At 39.5% G+C, this 14,879-nt stretch overlaps 1 protein-coding gene across 2 annotated transcripts in view; it reads left to right on the top strand.

Annotated features, from left to right (window-relative positions):
* The window catches only part of SYNPR (synaptoporin), a 284,287-nt gene that overhangs the window by 219,573 nt on the left and 49,835 nt on the right, over positions 1-14,879 (top strand). For both annotated transcript variants that reach the window (XM_043442963.1, XM_043442964.1), the window contains one exon: positions 13,119-13,317. In XM_043442963.1, coding sequence (XP_043298898.1) covers positions 13,119-13,317 — 199 coding nt within the window. The remainder of the gene's footprint in view (positions 1-13,118; positions 13,318-14,879) is intronic.

The raw sequence follows: 14,879 nt of genomic DNA, 5'->3' as shown, positions 1-14,879 counted from the left end.
AACGATTGCTTAGTGTGATGACATGCATATGATAGGTACTCAATATCAGGTCATGCATGTCCATATAACTTGAATATCAAAAATGGACATAAGAAAAATGAAAATTTGGGGGAAAGTAAAAAAATCATCATTTAGAGCAGCCATTCTCAAACATTAAGTCCCAGACCCCTCTACCTTCTTATAAATGATTGAGGACTACAAAGAGCTTTTCATTTGTGTGGAATATGTCTATGGATATTTAGAAGATTACAAAATTAGAGATCAAAGCTAAGGAATGTATGAAATATAAAAATATGCATTTTATTAGCCATCATAACAACAGCTACATTTTATAGCAGTTTTCCTTCTGGAAAACTCTATCATATACTTGCAAGAGAATGAGATTGAAAGTGACAAATAGCATGTTAGTATTATTGTGAAAACAGTTTTGATCTCATGAACCCCCTGGAAGGGTTTCATATATCCTCAGGGGTCTTTGAGTCACAGTTTGAGGAGTTCTGATCTAGAGTTTTCATAAACATTAAGTATTTCTAGGGAGCTAAATAGAAATATTGAATATGAAATTAGTTGCAAGAATTATTTGCAGCATATGTTCACATGGTTTAGACCTTGATTTCTAATTATCAGGGAAAGAAGCAAGATTTCACTTCTGTTCTCTTCCATTTAAACATTCTGTGAATCAAGGAAAAAAAAAACACACACATAGAAGGGTTTTGGGTTTGGTTTTGTTTGAAATCTTTCCAATGACTAATTACTATTTTTTTCCTTTTGAAGACTTTTTGGACCCTTCAACGAATAGTTTAGTATCACTTGCCCATTAAAATATTCAAAGCTTTTCTGGTAGAATCTTTGCTAGATGTTGTATACAATGGTCTTTCATGGGAGATTGGTTCAAATTGAGGTGATGTATTTGGGAACAGATGTTCTGGAGGATGGCTTGGATAAGCAGGAAGGGATTAAGCAGAACATAGTCAAGGATTCCCTGAGAATCCTTCGGTGAGGAGAGGAAGCTACCTCATGCCTTTTCCTGGGCAGTGTGAAAAACGGTCTCTTTTTCATTGTTAACTTCAGAGGCACCAAGTTGTCCCCAAGAATTCTTTTCCAGCGATAGACAGTGTGGGGTCACCCTGAGCGTGTCTCCATTCGTTCCCACTAGAACTAAATATGCAAGAAAGCCATTTTCCATACATTTGTGTTTTGCCCCAGATTTGACCTGGTACTCCGTCATAGGCAGCGAAAATAAACAGGATCCCTGCCTTCATGCTACTTAGAGCCTAGGAGGAGAGATAGGCAAAACACAGGTTCACAAATAAGCAGTGTGACTTCAGACAGGCACTAGAGCAATAAACAAAATAAATTAAGCAGTGAAGTAGGATAATGGGATGGACAGGCCCTTTAGATTAGATGGTCAAGGGAGGTCTCTCAGTGGTGGTGGTACTTGCCATGAGGATCTGAATGAAGAGATAAAGCTGACGGTGGACAGCTTGAAGGCCAGTTAAGAGGCCCCAGTGGGCGGGGGAGTTGTGTTCCGGAAAGAGAGCGTATCAAGTGGGTGTGATGATAGCAAACAAGTGGGCAAGATCCAAATGATGTTAGACCTGTAAGCCATGATGAGGTGTTTACATCTGGCCCTGAGTGGGAGGGGAAGCCTTAAAGGAGAGCTTTATGCCACAGAGTGAAATGCTCTGATTTATGTAAGAGATTTCTGGTTGCTGTGTGGAAAATGAATTCTTAGATGTCATGTTTCAATGCAACTTGAAAAAAGTATGATTAATCCCCTGTTGCTGGCAAAGCATCAGGAACATGGATGACATTATATTTGCTGACAATGAAGAGCAGTTTCCATCCTGAGCTGATAAATTTATTGGACAAACTGTGTTTAGTTAACTAAGATGAACAGTGTTTCCTTATGCCTTAGACTTTTTCCCCCGCAAAAAAGAATTTGTGTATTTGTGGTAATATTAACAACCTGAAGAACTGGAAATTTACAACTTCACGGCCACTTGACAGGCTTTTCAGTGGTTTAAAGGAGATTGCATTTTGTTCTATACGTATAAACGATTCCTGCTTATTTTATTATAATCTGGCAGATATATTGAATTTCCTTCCCAGCAAGGATTCTGTTAGTTTCCCTATCCTGAACATTCAACGAGGTTGTTATTATGTGAAGAATGAAATGACAGCAGGCAGAAGAAGAAAATGACCAAATAACTGCCTGATAAGAGTGACTTTTTGACAGAGCAGTATAGTAATAGAACACATTGTATTTCTAGGTCTTGGAATTCTTCTTTTTGAAAGCATTTGGATTTTTAAAAAATCAACTTTAGTAATTAGACTTCTGCCTTGAATTTTGAGAATTGGAAACTGTTTGCAGTTTACCTAGTAGTAGCAACTGCAATTGCCAATTACATGCAAGCATTACAATAAAGCTTCCCTAGAGGCTCAGATGGTAAAGCGTCTGCCTACAATGCTGGAGATCTGGGTTCAATCCCTGGGTCAGGAAGAAGGAAATGGCAACACACTCCAGTATCCTTGCCTGGAAAATCCCACGGACAGAGGAACCTGATAGGCTACAGTCCATGGGGTCGCAAAGAGTCGGACAGGACTGAAAAACTTCACTTTCTTTCTTTCTTTACAATAAATGTAATATATTATCTCATAATGTGAGTGTGTCTCATCCAGTCAGTAGAAGATGTGAAGAGCAAAAACTGAGATTTCTTGTACAAAAAAAAGGGGGGTGTTGGGGGGAAAATTTTGCCTTCAGAGTGCAACATAGAAATTCTGCTTTTCCAGGTTTTGGACTCAAGTTCGTGACATCAACTCTTACTTAGATCTCCAGGCTGCTGGCTTGCCCTGTGCATTTCAGACTTGCCAGCCCCTACACTCACATGAGCTAATTCCTTAAAATAGATTCCTTAAATTCCTTATGATATATATCCTATTAATACTGTTTCCCTGGAGAACCCTGACTAATAAACAAATCCTTTCCCCAACAGTTCTGCTTCTAGAAATTTATCCAAAGAATACACAGATACCCACAGATACATGTTCAAGGCATTGTTTCAGTGTTTAAAGATGGGAAATAAAATTTCCACCACTGGAGGACCATTAAGAAAAATATTATGTGATGTGCACTAATATAGGACATTCTATACAATATGATAATTCATATATCCTGTATGTATATTGGGCTTCCCTGGTGGCTCAGACGGTAAAGAATCTGCCTGCAATGTGGGAGACCTGGGTTCAATCTCTGGGTTGAAAAGATTCAACCCAGGGATCTTTAGGTATATTATAAGACTTAAGAATATGGTAGCTCTTCCTAAAAAGTTAAGGTATTTGCTGGTCATCTTATTAGGTAATAAATAGCAGTTTAAAGACCCTGTTTGATTTCCATCTTTTAAGTTGTTAATACTAAATGAAATTATGAGAAACCATACATTTTCCTTCTCTAATCATTTCTGTATTGATTGAACTTTTATACATAGCATATTTTGACTGTTAATAAATCAAATCAGTTTGACCTAAACTCTAAACAAAAGGTCAGCTCAGATGGATTTCTGCAGTCCTCTCCCACGTGACCTGTATGTGTTCCAAATATAAAAATCTTTTAGTTGAAGCCTTGAAATTGTTTATTTCTATACTAACTAGATAAAATGGACAGAGAGAGGCAGTTGCCTGGACATTCAAGTGTAAAAAAAAACAAAACTCTGAGACTTCTTTCGTAATTCACTTGAGTATAGCACCATAGTTCAGGGAAGGCAAACAAGAAGGGGAAAAAAAAATTTCCCTGAAATATACAGATAATGACCTCATTATCTATTTTAATTTGACAATGTAGTGGCAGTCTGAGTTCCCTATGACTCAAACTCTATTTGAAGAAACTAAAATTAATAAATCATAGCTTATGAGAATGGCAGTGCCTCTTTGCAAGTCATTATATGGTTTCAGAGAGTTTTTCTTCTTTCAGTCCTACTCCAGGCCATGCCCCGGCTTCCACAGATCCATTTCTTTTTAATCACCTTGGAGTCTACCATTTTACTTTGAATCTATACAAATGTAAACTTGTGGAGGGGGGATGAAATTTGAAAAGATCCTTCTAGCATAGTGCACTTTCAGTAAATTGGATTAATATCTTTCTGGCCCATGGAACTGATATGCACATACTAGCGGGGAGAGCCAGTCATTTTCCAGCCTTATCTTCATGTGAACAAGCACAGCAAATTACATAGAAAAGAGTATTCTTTGCAATAACCTTAATTGCATTTTCCAATGTCTAGCTCAGTTCTCTCTGCCCAATATTCTCCTTAAGAAAAAAAGTATCTTCCCTAATGGTAAGGTAAAGAACAGAAAAAAGTAATAGAAAGTTTCTCCGATGGAAACCAATAAGCTTTAGTTCATTTAATGCAGAGTCACATCAAGGAGATAAGCCCTTGTGTTTAAGAGCAGAAATATATACAGTGTTTTTTCTTTCCCTTAGTTTTGTTTTCTTCTTTTATGAAAATATTTTTAGTGAATTCCTGATGTGCTTTTTTTGCAAGTCTTGGAGATGATTCAAACTTAGGGCAAAAACATCTGCAAAAGTGGTTCTGGCTGCCTAAGCAATGCCTCTTACCTGAAAATAAGGAAGCTGGAAATCAGCGCTCATGTCTAGCAGACAGGAGTGTGGGTACCACTTGCGGGTCCACTGACCTTCCTGGTAACAGAGAGCATCATTAAAATCCCTGAGGTGCTCCTCAAAGGATATTTGTAACCTGAACTGTCTTCATTTTGCTTTCTTTGACATTGGTTAGCGCTTAGTAATGACCCCTTTTGTCCACAGAGGCATTCCAGGTAAGCGGATCCTTTTCAGCTTCCGATCAGAGTCCTGTGTCTCAGACAGAGTCTCTCCAGGTTCCTTTGCAGGATGAGGACTTCAAACTTGTGTCCAGCTTTAGCAACCAGAGAGCAGATGCTGGAGCCTCCTCTCAGCTCTCAACTGCAACTGGCATGTTTCCCAAGACCCTTCTCAGACCTCACACTGTCCCTGTCTTCTGCCTTTTCCACCCTAAATAGATCCTGTACCTAAGGCTCCATGAAGTCAGACACTCCCCAGATTTTGACCACAGCATAAAAATACACTTTGAGAGGTGCTGGTGGCATAAAGGAAATCCTTGCTATAATCAATGTGTGAGTCTTGAGAAACAATTTGAGCCCAGGAAACGTGGAACAGAATATCACAGATCCCAGATCCTCCGACATTCAGCCCATGACCACTCTCCTGCTAAGAAACAACCTAAAGAGGAGATTAATAGAGAGAGGGAAAGTGAAAAGTGAAAGTCGCTCATTCGTGTCCGACTCTTTCCATCCCTGTGGACTGTAACCAGCCAGGCTCCTCTATCCATGGAATTCTCCAGGCAAGAATACTGGATTGGGTAGCCATTTCCTCCTTCAGGGGATCTTCCCGACCCAGGGATCCAGCCCAGGTCTCCTGCATTACAGGCAGATTCTCAACCATCTGAGCCATGACTGACTGCAAGAAGTCTCTCAGAAAGGGCAGCCTTGCTGTGGGAAGTCAGTAAATAGGTGAGTGATAAAAAACAATGAATAGTATTTTTTTCATGTGGGAGATTAAGAGTAAAAGCTTTGGGGTCATGTACACTCTGTTTTGGGCTTCCCAGGTGGCGCCAGTGGTAAAGAACCTACCTGCCAATACAGGAGACGTAAGAGACATAGGTTTGATCCCTGGGTTGGGAAGGCAGTATGGATCCCAGTAGTCCTGCTGGAGAATCCCATGGACAGAGGAGCCTGGTGGGCTAAAGCCCATGAGCTGAACACTCCTGAAGCAATGCAGCACACACACACACTCTGTTTGAAGGCCTTGCTTCAGTAAGTTGAATTACCGCTGTGCTCCTCACTTTCCTCTCCACTAAAAAGAAGGGAAATAGTACCCACTTTATCTAGTTTGAAGGTGTGAGATAATACATGAAAGCCTTTGGCTTGGTGCCTGGCCTAGTATGTGCTCAAAGAAGTTGTCAGTTGGTGATCAGCACCCAGCAGTAGGAGAGGTGGGCTCACCATCACTGTCCTAAGTAGCGTCACCAAATGCCATGCTTCAGGTTCAGTAAGAAAACCAGGGGAAATGGCAGTCAGAGGGGACTTGTCCCTTTCAACCTTCTGTATAATCTTCACTCCTCATTGCCACACCTCATGCCACAACCATAATTCCTCACAACTCATTGCCATCCCATCTTAGCTTCTCTAATGACTGGCGCATGGGGCTCAACAAATCCCTTGTGAATGAATAGAGGACTTGAGCATAGCAGACTTTTGCATCTTCTCTTTGCCATCTGGGTGATCTTCGGTGATTCTTTCAAGTTGTCTGACCTCCAACTTTCTCATCTGTAAACAAAGAAGGTTGCTGGGAAGAAAAAATGAGATGTGTTTAAAAGTGTATGTAAACTCACAGGATCTTGTAGTCATTTATATTGCAAATTATACAGGCTGAGCAAGTAGAGGTGTCTGCAAATGTGCACATAAATGCACTCATACACACACATACACATGTATGACTAGCAAAGGAAAAGAAAATCTAAAAACCAGGCAAATACCAGTATTTCCTGGTGGGAAGAGAGGAAGAAGTAGAGCAAGAGGATTTGAGTCTTTATCAACTGGTGCAAAGATTGAAACAGGGGCTACAGAAAATTATCTTGTGAGGAGACGTGTGCTCAGCACCACGATTTGCCGGTTGCCCTCTGATCTCCGCTTGGCCACTTTAATCCTGGCTGTCAGAAATTCTGTGGCAGCTACTTTCTCCCCAATACCTTAATGCTTCCTGCATTTACTCCTGGGTGGGGTCACCACCCTTGGGATGTGTCATTACTGTCTTGCACTGAACCACCCCCAGGTATAATGTTAGGAGCTTAAGTCCTATTTTGTTCCGCACCTGGTGAAACATACTGTCCACAATTTCAAAAGTCTTATGACCAGATGCCCTTACTGGCACAGTGCTATCTGAAGATGAATCTGTGCTGTCCTTTACTCTCCTCCTATAAAGAACCACAGATGCTATGATGGTCATCATTTCAGTACCTGAGGCAGTCAGGTTCATTGCCCTCTGCTTACTTATAAAGCAAATGTTAGGATAACCCAGGACAAAATTTGGAAACTCAGATGCTTTTAATGACTTCCTGTTGGTCGGCCTAAAGGAATTCAACTCTGTCATTGCTGGGTACCTTGAACGATGCCTAATTCAAGTGCTGTGAGGTGGAAGCAGAACGAATATTGGTTTAGAATCTTATTCAGTGTAAACTATCTGTCTACCATTAGATTAGAGGGCATGGGAAAGCTGGCTCAGTCATTTTTATACAAATATTTGGCTCGAAATCTAAGGATGCTGTAATTTTTGAAGCAGAGAGGCAAGAAAGTGTCATACTTACTAGTATAGCTCTTTCTAATCTGCTTGCATCCAAGACTCACCTCTGCCCTTCACTACCTGTTTGACCTCCAGTAAGCTCACTACCTACCTCAAGACTCAGTTTCCTCATCTGTGTAATGGGGGCAGATAGAACCTACCTGAGAAGGCTGTTATGATCTTTAAGTGAGACACGAGCAGTAAAGAAGCTAATACAATGCCTGGAGGTTGAAAAATGTTGTTGTTGGTTGTCATAAATATTTTTATTAATAAAGTAACACCAACTTGCTTAATACTTTTTCAGACCCTACAAATAGAATTAAAAACTGTGGGTGCCCAGCAGTTCCTTTAATTTAATTGATGCAGGAGTGAAATGTTTAAAAGGCTCTGTTTAAGTGTTGGTAAGTTTTTAAAAAGAAAAAGGAAAAATCTACTCTCACATGGGGTTTTTTTGTGGATAGGCACAATGTAGTAAAACCCAGTGAAATTCAAGTACCTCTTGATTGAGTCAGGCCAGCTGAGAAGGGCATTAGACATTTGAAATCAACAAATTGGATTTGGTCCTTTTGCAGTCTCAGCGATTGCTTCCTGACTAGTCCCTCACAAGAACAGAGGTAGGCCCATCAGCTTTCAGATTCCATCAACTGACACTATCTGTACAGAAGAGTTTCCCCATTGTTTAGGTTCTGAATGAATGATATTTGCTTCCAAGGTTATTATAACTGATAAACATATGGTGACTCTAAAATCTCTCTCTCCAAAATAAAGCATACAAACTTATGTGTATAAATGTAACTGTTGCCTAGAAGAACCTTTCTGGTTAAATATATATGTTTAGTAATAAATGCCATCCCATAGCATTCAAAGTGTTTAGTGACATGAATTATTGTGCTCAGACCATTTTCAGCTGACATGCTCTTTCTTTATGAGTGATGCCCACTCCCTTCCTCAGAACAGGCACCAGCATACAGCTTCACTTCTGTTTCCCCTTGGTCCTGATTTTACCCGTGTGGCTTCAAGCTAAGTACCAAGCTATAGATAATTAATGTTAATAAGCACAGCAAATTTGTTAGTGATTTTTTTTTTTGCCTTGTGCTTAAGCACCATTAACATTTACTGTAAATCAATACAGTAAGTTAGCAATGAGGAAAATGTTGGTATTCCACTGAATTGCATAGAAAAAAATTATTTTATTCTCCCCCTTCCTGCTGCTCTCTGTATACTCAAAAATTGGAGACCCAATGTCTCCACGTGAACTGAGGGATCTGGTGTATTAGAAGCGTTGCAGATCCTGACACCTGGACAGGAGGTGTGCATGTTTCTAAATAGTCACCACAGGTGATGTGGTCCTGCCTGTTATTGTTTTACATGTTGTTTATTATAAGGGAATCTTTCCAATATTGGTCTTCAGATAAAGATTCACTCCTGAGTATGTATCCAAAGAAAATAGTAATACAAATAGAAAAGATATATGCACCCTCATATTCACTGCATCATTATTTACAATAGCCAAGATATGGAAGCAACCTAAGTGCACATTAATAGATGAAAGGATAAAGAAGATGTGTGTGTAATGGAAAGTTAGCCAAAAAAGAAATGAAGTCTTACCATTTTCGACAACATGGATGAACCTAAAGGGTGTTACGCTTAGTGAAATAAGTCAGACAGAGAAAGACAAATACTACATGATTTCCACTTATGTGTGGAATCTAAAAAACAAAACATGCTCAAACATAACAAAACAGAAACAGAGTTATAGATATAGAGAACAGGAGAACAATCAGGTGATTGCCAGAGGGAAGGAGGGTGGGAGGAGGAGAGAACTAAATGAGGGAGATTAAGAGGTTGCAAAAAAAAAAAAAAAAAGAGTGACAGGTATGAAATGTACAGTGTGGGGAATATAGTCAATAACTATATAATATCTTTATATCTTAATACCATGACTAGACTTATCATGGTGATCATTTTGAAACGTGTAGAAATATCAAATCACTTTGTTGTACAATGGGAGCTAATATAGTGCTGTAGGTCACTTACACTTCAAAAATGAATGAACAGATTCATAGAAAAAAGCAATCAGATTTGTGGTTACTGGGGGTGAGGGAGGAATTGGATGAAGGCATTCAGAAGGTGCAAATTTCCAGTTATAAAATAAATAAATACTAGGGACATAATGTAAAATATGATAAACATACTATATGTTATATCTGAAAGTTAAGGAAATAAACCCTAAAGTTGTCATCACTAGGAAAAATAAAAAAGATAAAAGACCCAAGTCTATAATCTGACCCACAGGACCCAGCACTGAGGGTCTCTGGCTACTTTTCCATCTCATCCTACAACTTTCATATTCTCTCCTGCCATATTCCAATTTCAAGCCATATTTCATCATTTTACATGTGCTGTGCTCCTTGCTTTTGCAGAGTCTTGGTACATGCTCTTTCATCTCTATTTTTTAACAGTTTTATTGAAATATAATTCACATAGCATAGCATTCATTCATGTAAAATGTACTGTCGAATGACTTGTAATGTTTAACAGCATAAGGCTCCATCGCCATAATCAATTCTAAAGTGTTTTTGTTACCCCCAAAGGAAATCCTGTACCACTTAGCCATCATCCCCAGTTCTCACCAGCCAGCCCTTGGTGAACACTAGCCTGCTTTTTATTGCCATAAATTTGCCTATTCTGATCATTCTCTTTACATGGAATCATGCAATCTATGGTCTTTTGCGACGGGCTTGTTTCACTTAGCATAAGGTTTTCAAGGATCATCCATGCTGTAACATGTATCAGTACTTATTCCTTCTTATTGATAAATAATATTCCACCCTATGAGTATATACCACATTTTATTTATGCGTTCATCAGCTGAAGATGTTTGATTGTTTCCACTTCGGGGCTATTATGAATAATGCTGATATGAACATTCTAGTACAAGTTTAGTACAGACAAATGTTACCATTTCTCTTGGATATGTAATATGTAGGAGTGGAATTGCTGGACCATGCCATAGCTCTGTGTTTACCACTTGAAGAACTGCAAGACTGTTTTCCAAATTATGGAATTTCCTATTCTAATCCTATCTTGTTATTCCAGTCTCATTCCAGTTTTATAATCATTTTGATTATAACCATCCTACTGGCTCTGAAGTCCTATTTCATTGTGCTTTTTTCTCCACTTTTGGTCTAGACAGTTTTCTAGTCACTTTTCAAGTTGCAGCTTAAATAATCACTTTTACAAGGAATCTTACCTTGACCACCTCATCCCCAAACTAGTCTTGGGCTTCTCTCAGAAAAGCCATTTTTTCCCTCTAAACTCAAAGTTCAACATGCACAGAGCCCAGCCCATATATCTTTGTTCCCTACTTTATCCCCAGAATCTAGACACTGTGTGAACTACAAAGCTTCTTGTTAAAAATGAGTTGAATGAATGATCCATTACATAACAGTGAGAAAAAAGGGGGGGGGCTCATTATCTGAAAATCACCTCTACCAGAATAATTGGCATGATTACCTTTTAAATTTATTTCCTTTTTCAGCATTCCCACAGACTCAACTACTGAGAAATATTTTAGTATGTCTGGCAAGGGAAAGAAAGAGTCTCTACAGTATAACCATGATGAATGCTTCTATTTCCCTGAGTTTTACTGCAGCTGTACACTTTTCTGGTTTATAAGAAACAGGAGGAGGCTCAGTATAAATAAGCAAAATCAAGTGGACAATGTAAACAGTTTTGTATTTTATTTTATTTTATTTATTTATTTTTTTAAAGTCAAAGAGTAAATGAAAAAGAATAGATTTCTGAGACATAAGGGGGATTGGCGTTTCCTGTTTTGGTTGTCAACTAGGCTACACTTCTAACAGTTTCAATTCAGTAGCTCTGAGACAGACCCCAGAATAAACATTTTTAGCAGGACTTATAGTTATGCTAGTTGTCCATGGGCTCCACTTTTTAAAAAATTCATCCTAGTTAATATTTTCAGTAATCAACAGAAGCAAATTGACATAACAGTTTAAAATTTTCTGGCCCTATTTACTAGCCTTGTGGTTTAGCACAAATCATTTAATCTTTTTTAAGCCTGTATGTTCATGTATAAAGGGGGAATGGACAATTAAGTGCCTACATCATAAGGCTTTTTGTGAGCATCAGATGAAATAATACATATACAACATAGTATATGGCACATAAATGCTTGGGTATGTTAGTTATACTGGTATTACTCTTTTATTATTTTTGTATTATCTAGGGGAATGTACACAACAAATCTGTTTAAAGGAATTAGCTTTTTCTTAGTAAGAGAAATACTCCTTAAGCTTAAGTTGGGAGTTTATCAGGTTCATCAATGGTTTTATTATCATTGTTACTTTTGTAGGTTATTTTTCCAGATGATCCTTTACTGATATTGCTTACTCTTGTTCATTTCTATTTCCAAGTTCCTTCCAATACTCAAGAAATGATTTAGGCATTTCTGAAGAAACCTAATTTTGGCTCCTATACTACTACCCTCCCAAATCTTATTTTTCTCTATTAAGTAATAGAGAAAGGGGAGGAGAAGAGGGCGACAGAGGATGAGATGGTTGAATGGCATCACCAACTCAGTGGACATGAGTTAGAGCAAACTCTGGGAGATAGTGAAGGATGGGGAAGCCTGGCATGCTGCAGGCCATGGAGGTGCAAAACGTTGGACATGACTTAGCGACTGAACAACAACAACAATAAGCTGCTATGATCCTGAATGCTATCCTGATAGATCTTATTCTTTAAAATAGAAAGTCTCAAAGTTCAGTCAAACTAGGGTCTATCAATCATCTTACAGAATCAAGAATGTTCGTTTAGTTATCCAAGTCCTGTTTACTGAGTATCTAACCAGAGTCAGGGATTCGTGATTTACAGAGAAGAAAATCAAGATCCCAAATCCAGGAAAGATGGAAAAAACAAAAACAAACAAGAAAATACATCACCAAGGCAATGTAGCTGGTATTGAGTGCTATGAATGACATTGAACAGGTTGATATCATAGAAATGTCTAAGGGAAAGGAGCTATTTTAGATTAATAGTCAGGAAAAGACTCTCCCAGGAGATGACATTTTGAGTTGTCACTTGAGTGCTGCAAAGGAACCAGCCATGGGCAATGTCAGGGAACAGAGTGATTGAGGAAAAGAGAAGAGTCAGTGAAAAGACCCTAAACCAGGCCCTGATGGGTCATGTTTAGGAGTTAGGGTATGAGTCCAAGTATGATAAGGAAGCACTGGAGAATTTCAGGGAGAGAATGTCATAATCTAATCCGTCATCGATTTCAGGTTCACTTTCCCCTTCCCTTCTCCCTGTCTTTAATGTAATTAGCTACTGTGGAGCCCAGTGGAATGATATTTAACTGTAGTATCCACTGCCACAATCACAACTGTAACCTCTATAAGTTCTCAGTGTCACAGAGGCTTGCCACTGTAAGGTCCCAAATCAAATCTCACTTTAAGATTTCTTGATATGAACCATTTTTAAAGCCTTTATTGAATTTGTTAAAATATTACTTCTGTTTTATGTTTTGGTTTTCTTGGCCCCGAAGCATGTGGGATCTTAACTCCCCAACCAGGGATCAACCCCCTGCTGATGAAGTCTTAACCCCTGGACCACCAGGAAAGTCCTCAAGCTCACTTACTGCCATTCTCGCGTTCTCTCCTTGGCATGTTAATGATTCCCCTCTCTGGTATCTCTGATACTTTAGGTTGCACCAGGTGACCTTCGAGGTGCCCACCTGCGAGGGGAAGGAACGACAGAAGGTGTCCCTGATTGGGGACTCCTCATCCTCGGCAGAGTTCTTCGTCACCGTCGCTGTCTTCGCCTTCCTCTACTCCTTGGCCGCCACTGTCGTTTACATTTTCTTCCAGAACAAGTATCGAGAGAACAACCGGGGTCCACTCATCGTAAGTGGTTTGCTTTATGAAATGATTTTTTCTGTCGTTTCTAATTTCTTTCTTCCAATGCTTCAAGGGTTTACCCGAGTCCTCAGGGCAGGTATTTGAAAAGCAATCACGTTCTTTTTCATCCAGATCCCTTAGATCTAAAACAGAAATATGATGCCTGTCATATATTTTGTGCCCCTGTACTGGAGAAGTATCATTAGAGTTGCTAGAAACTCTTCTGAAATAGATGGTTGGAAATCTCATGAGGTCATGGAAAGAGTAGTGAGGCTTGCTGCAGATTTATTGGTAACTCCAGTATTACAGAGTTAATCGATCATTTTTTTCTCACTGGTTGTTTAGACAGCATGACTTGTACTTACTTGAAATGTGTTGTTCCTCTAGTATATGATAAACTGGTCATAGAGTGCTTTAGTTTGAAGATGTAGCTCTCTGTCTCTGAATTTCAATCTCTCTTTCTCTCCCCCATCTTGTCTCTTTCCACCACCAACCCTGGTGACTCAGATGGTAAAGAATCTGCCTGCTATGCAGGAAACACCCTGGTTTGATTCCTGGGTCAGAAAGATCGCATGGGGGAGAGCATGGTAATGCAGTCCAGTATTCTTGCCTGAAGAATCCCATAGACAGAGGAGCCTGGCAGACAGTCCATGGGTTCGCAAAGAGTTTGACATGACTGAAAAGACCTAGCATGCACATACCACCAAACCACCCTACTTCCTGTTTCCTTACACAGTAGTTCAAGGACTCTCCTGGGTGAAACCAAACTAGTGGGTAAGAGACACATAGACACCTCGGGGGATGCCACAACCCCTGGAGGGGTACATGGTGTAGATAACTTTAAAGAAATGTATTTCTCAGCCTTCATATGTACATTTGCCTAACATTTATCTTACTGAGAATGGCCTGCTTCTGAAAATATCTTTCTTAATCACCTACTCCCCTTTTATAAAAGGAAAGTATCCTTTTCAGCTCAGTTCCGTTCACTTCAGTCACTCAGTTGCATCCAACTCTTTTACAACCCCATGGATTGCAGCACACGCCAGGACTCCCTGTCCATCACCAATTCCCAGAGTTTACTCAAACTCATGCCCATTAAGTCAGTGATGCCATCCAACCACCTCATCCTCTGTCGTCGCCTTCTCCTCCCACCTTCAATCTTATGCAGCATCAGGGTCTTTTCAAAGGAGTCAGCTCTTCACATCAGGTGGCCAAATTATTGGAGTTTCAGCTTCAGCATCAGTCCTTCCAGTGAATATTCAGGACTGATCTCCTTTAGAATGGACTGGCTGGATCTCCTTGCAGTCCAAGGGACTCTCAAGAGTCTTCTCCAACACCACAGTCCAAAAGCATCAATTCTTCAGCCCTCAGCTTTCTTTATAGTCCAACTCTCACATCCATACATGACCACTGGAAAAACAATCTCCTTGACTAGACAGACTTTTGTTGGCAAAGTAATGTCTCTGCTTTTTAATATGCTGTCTAGGTTGGTCATAACTTTCCTTACAAGGAGTAAACATCTCTTAATTTCATGGCTACAATCACCATCTGCAGTGATTTTGGATCCC

This window comes from Cervus canadensis, chromosome 22 (genome assembly GCF_019320065.1).
Source record: "Cervus canadensis isolate Bull #8, Minnesota chromosome 22, ASM1932006v1, whole genome shotgun sequence".
Classification (NCBI taxonomy): domain Eukaryota; kingdom Metazoa; phylum Chordata; class Mammalia; order Artiodactyla; family Cervidae; genus Cervus; species Cervus canadensis.
The sequence above is the reverse complement of the archived record's forward strand: the minus strand, read 5'-3'. Positions and strand labels throughout refer to the sequence as shown.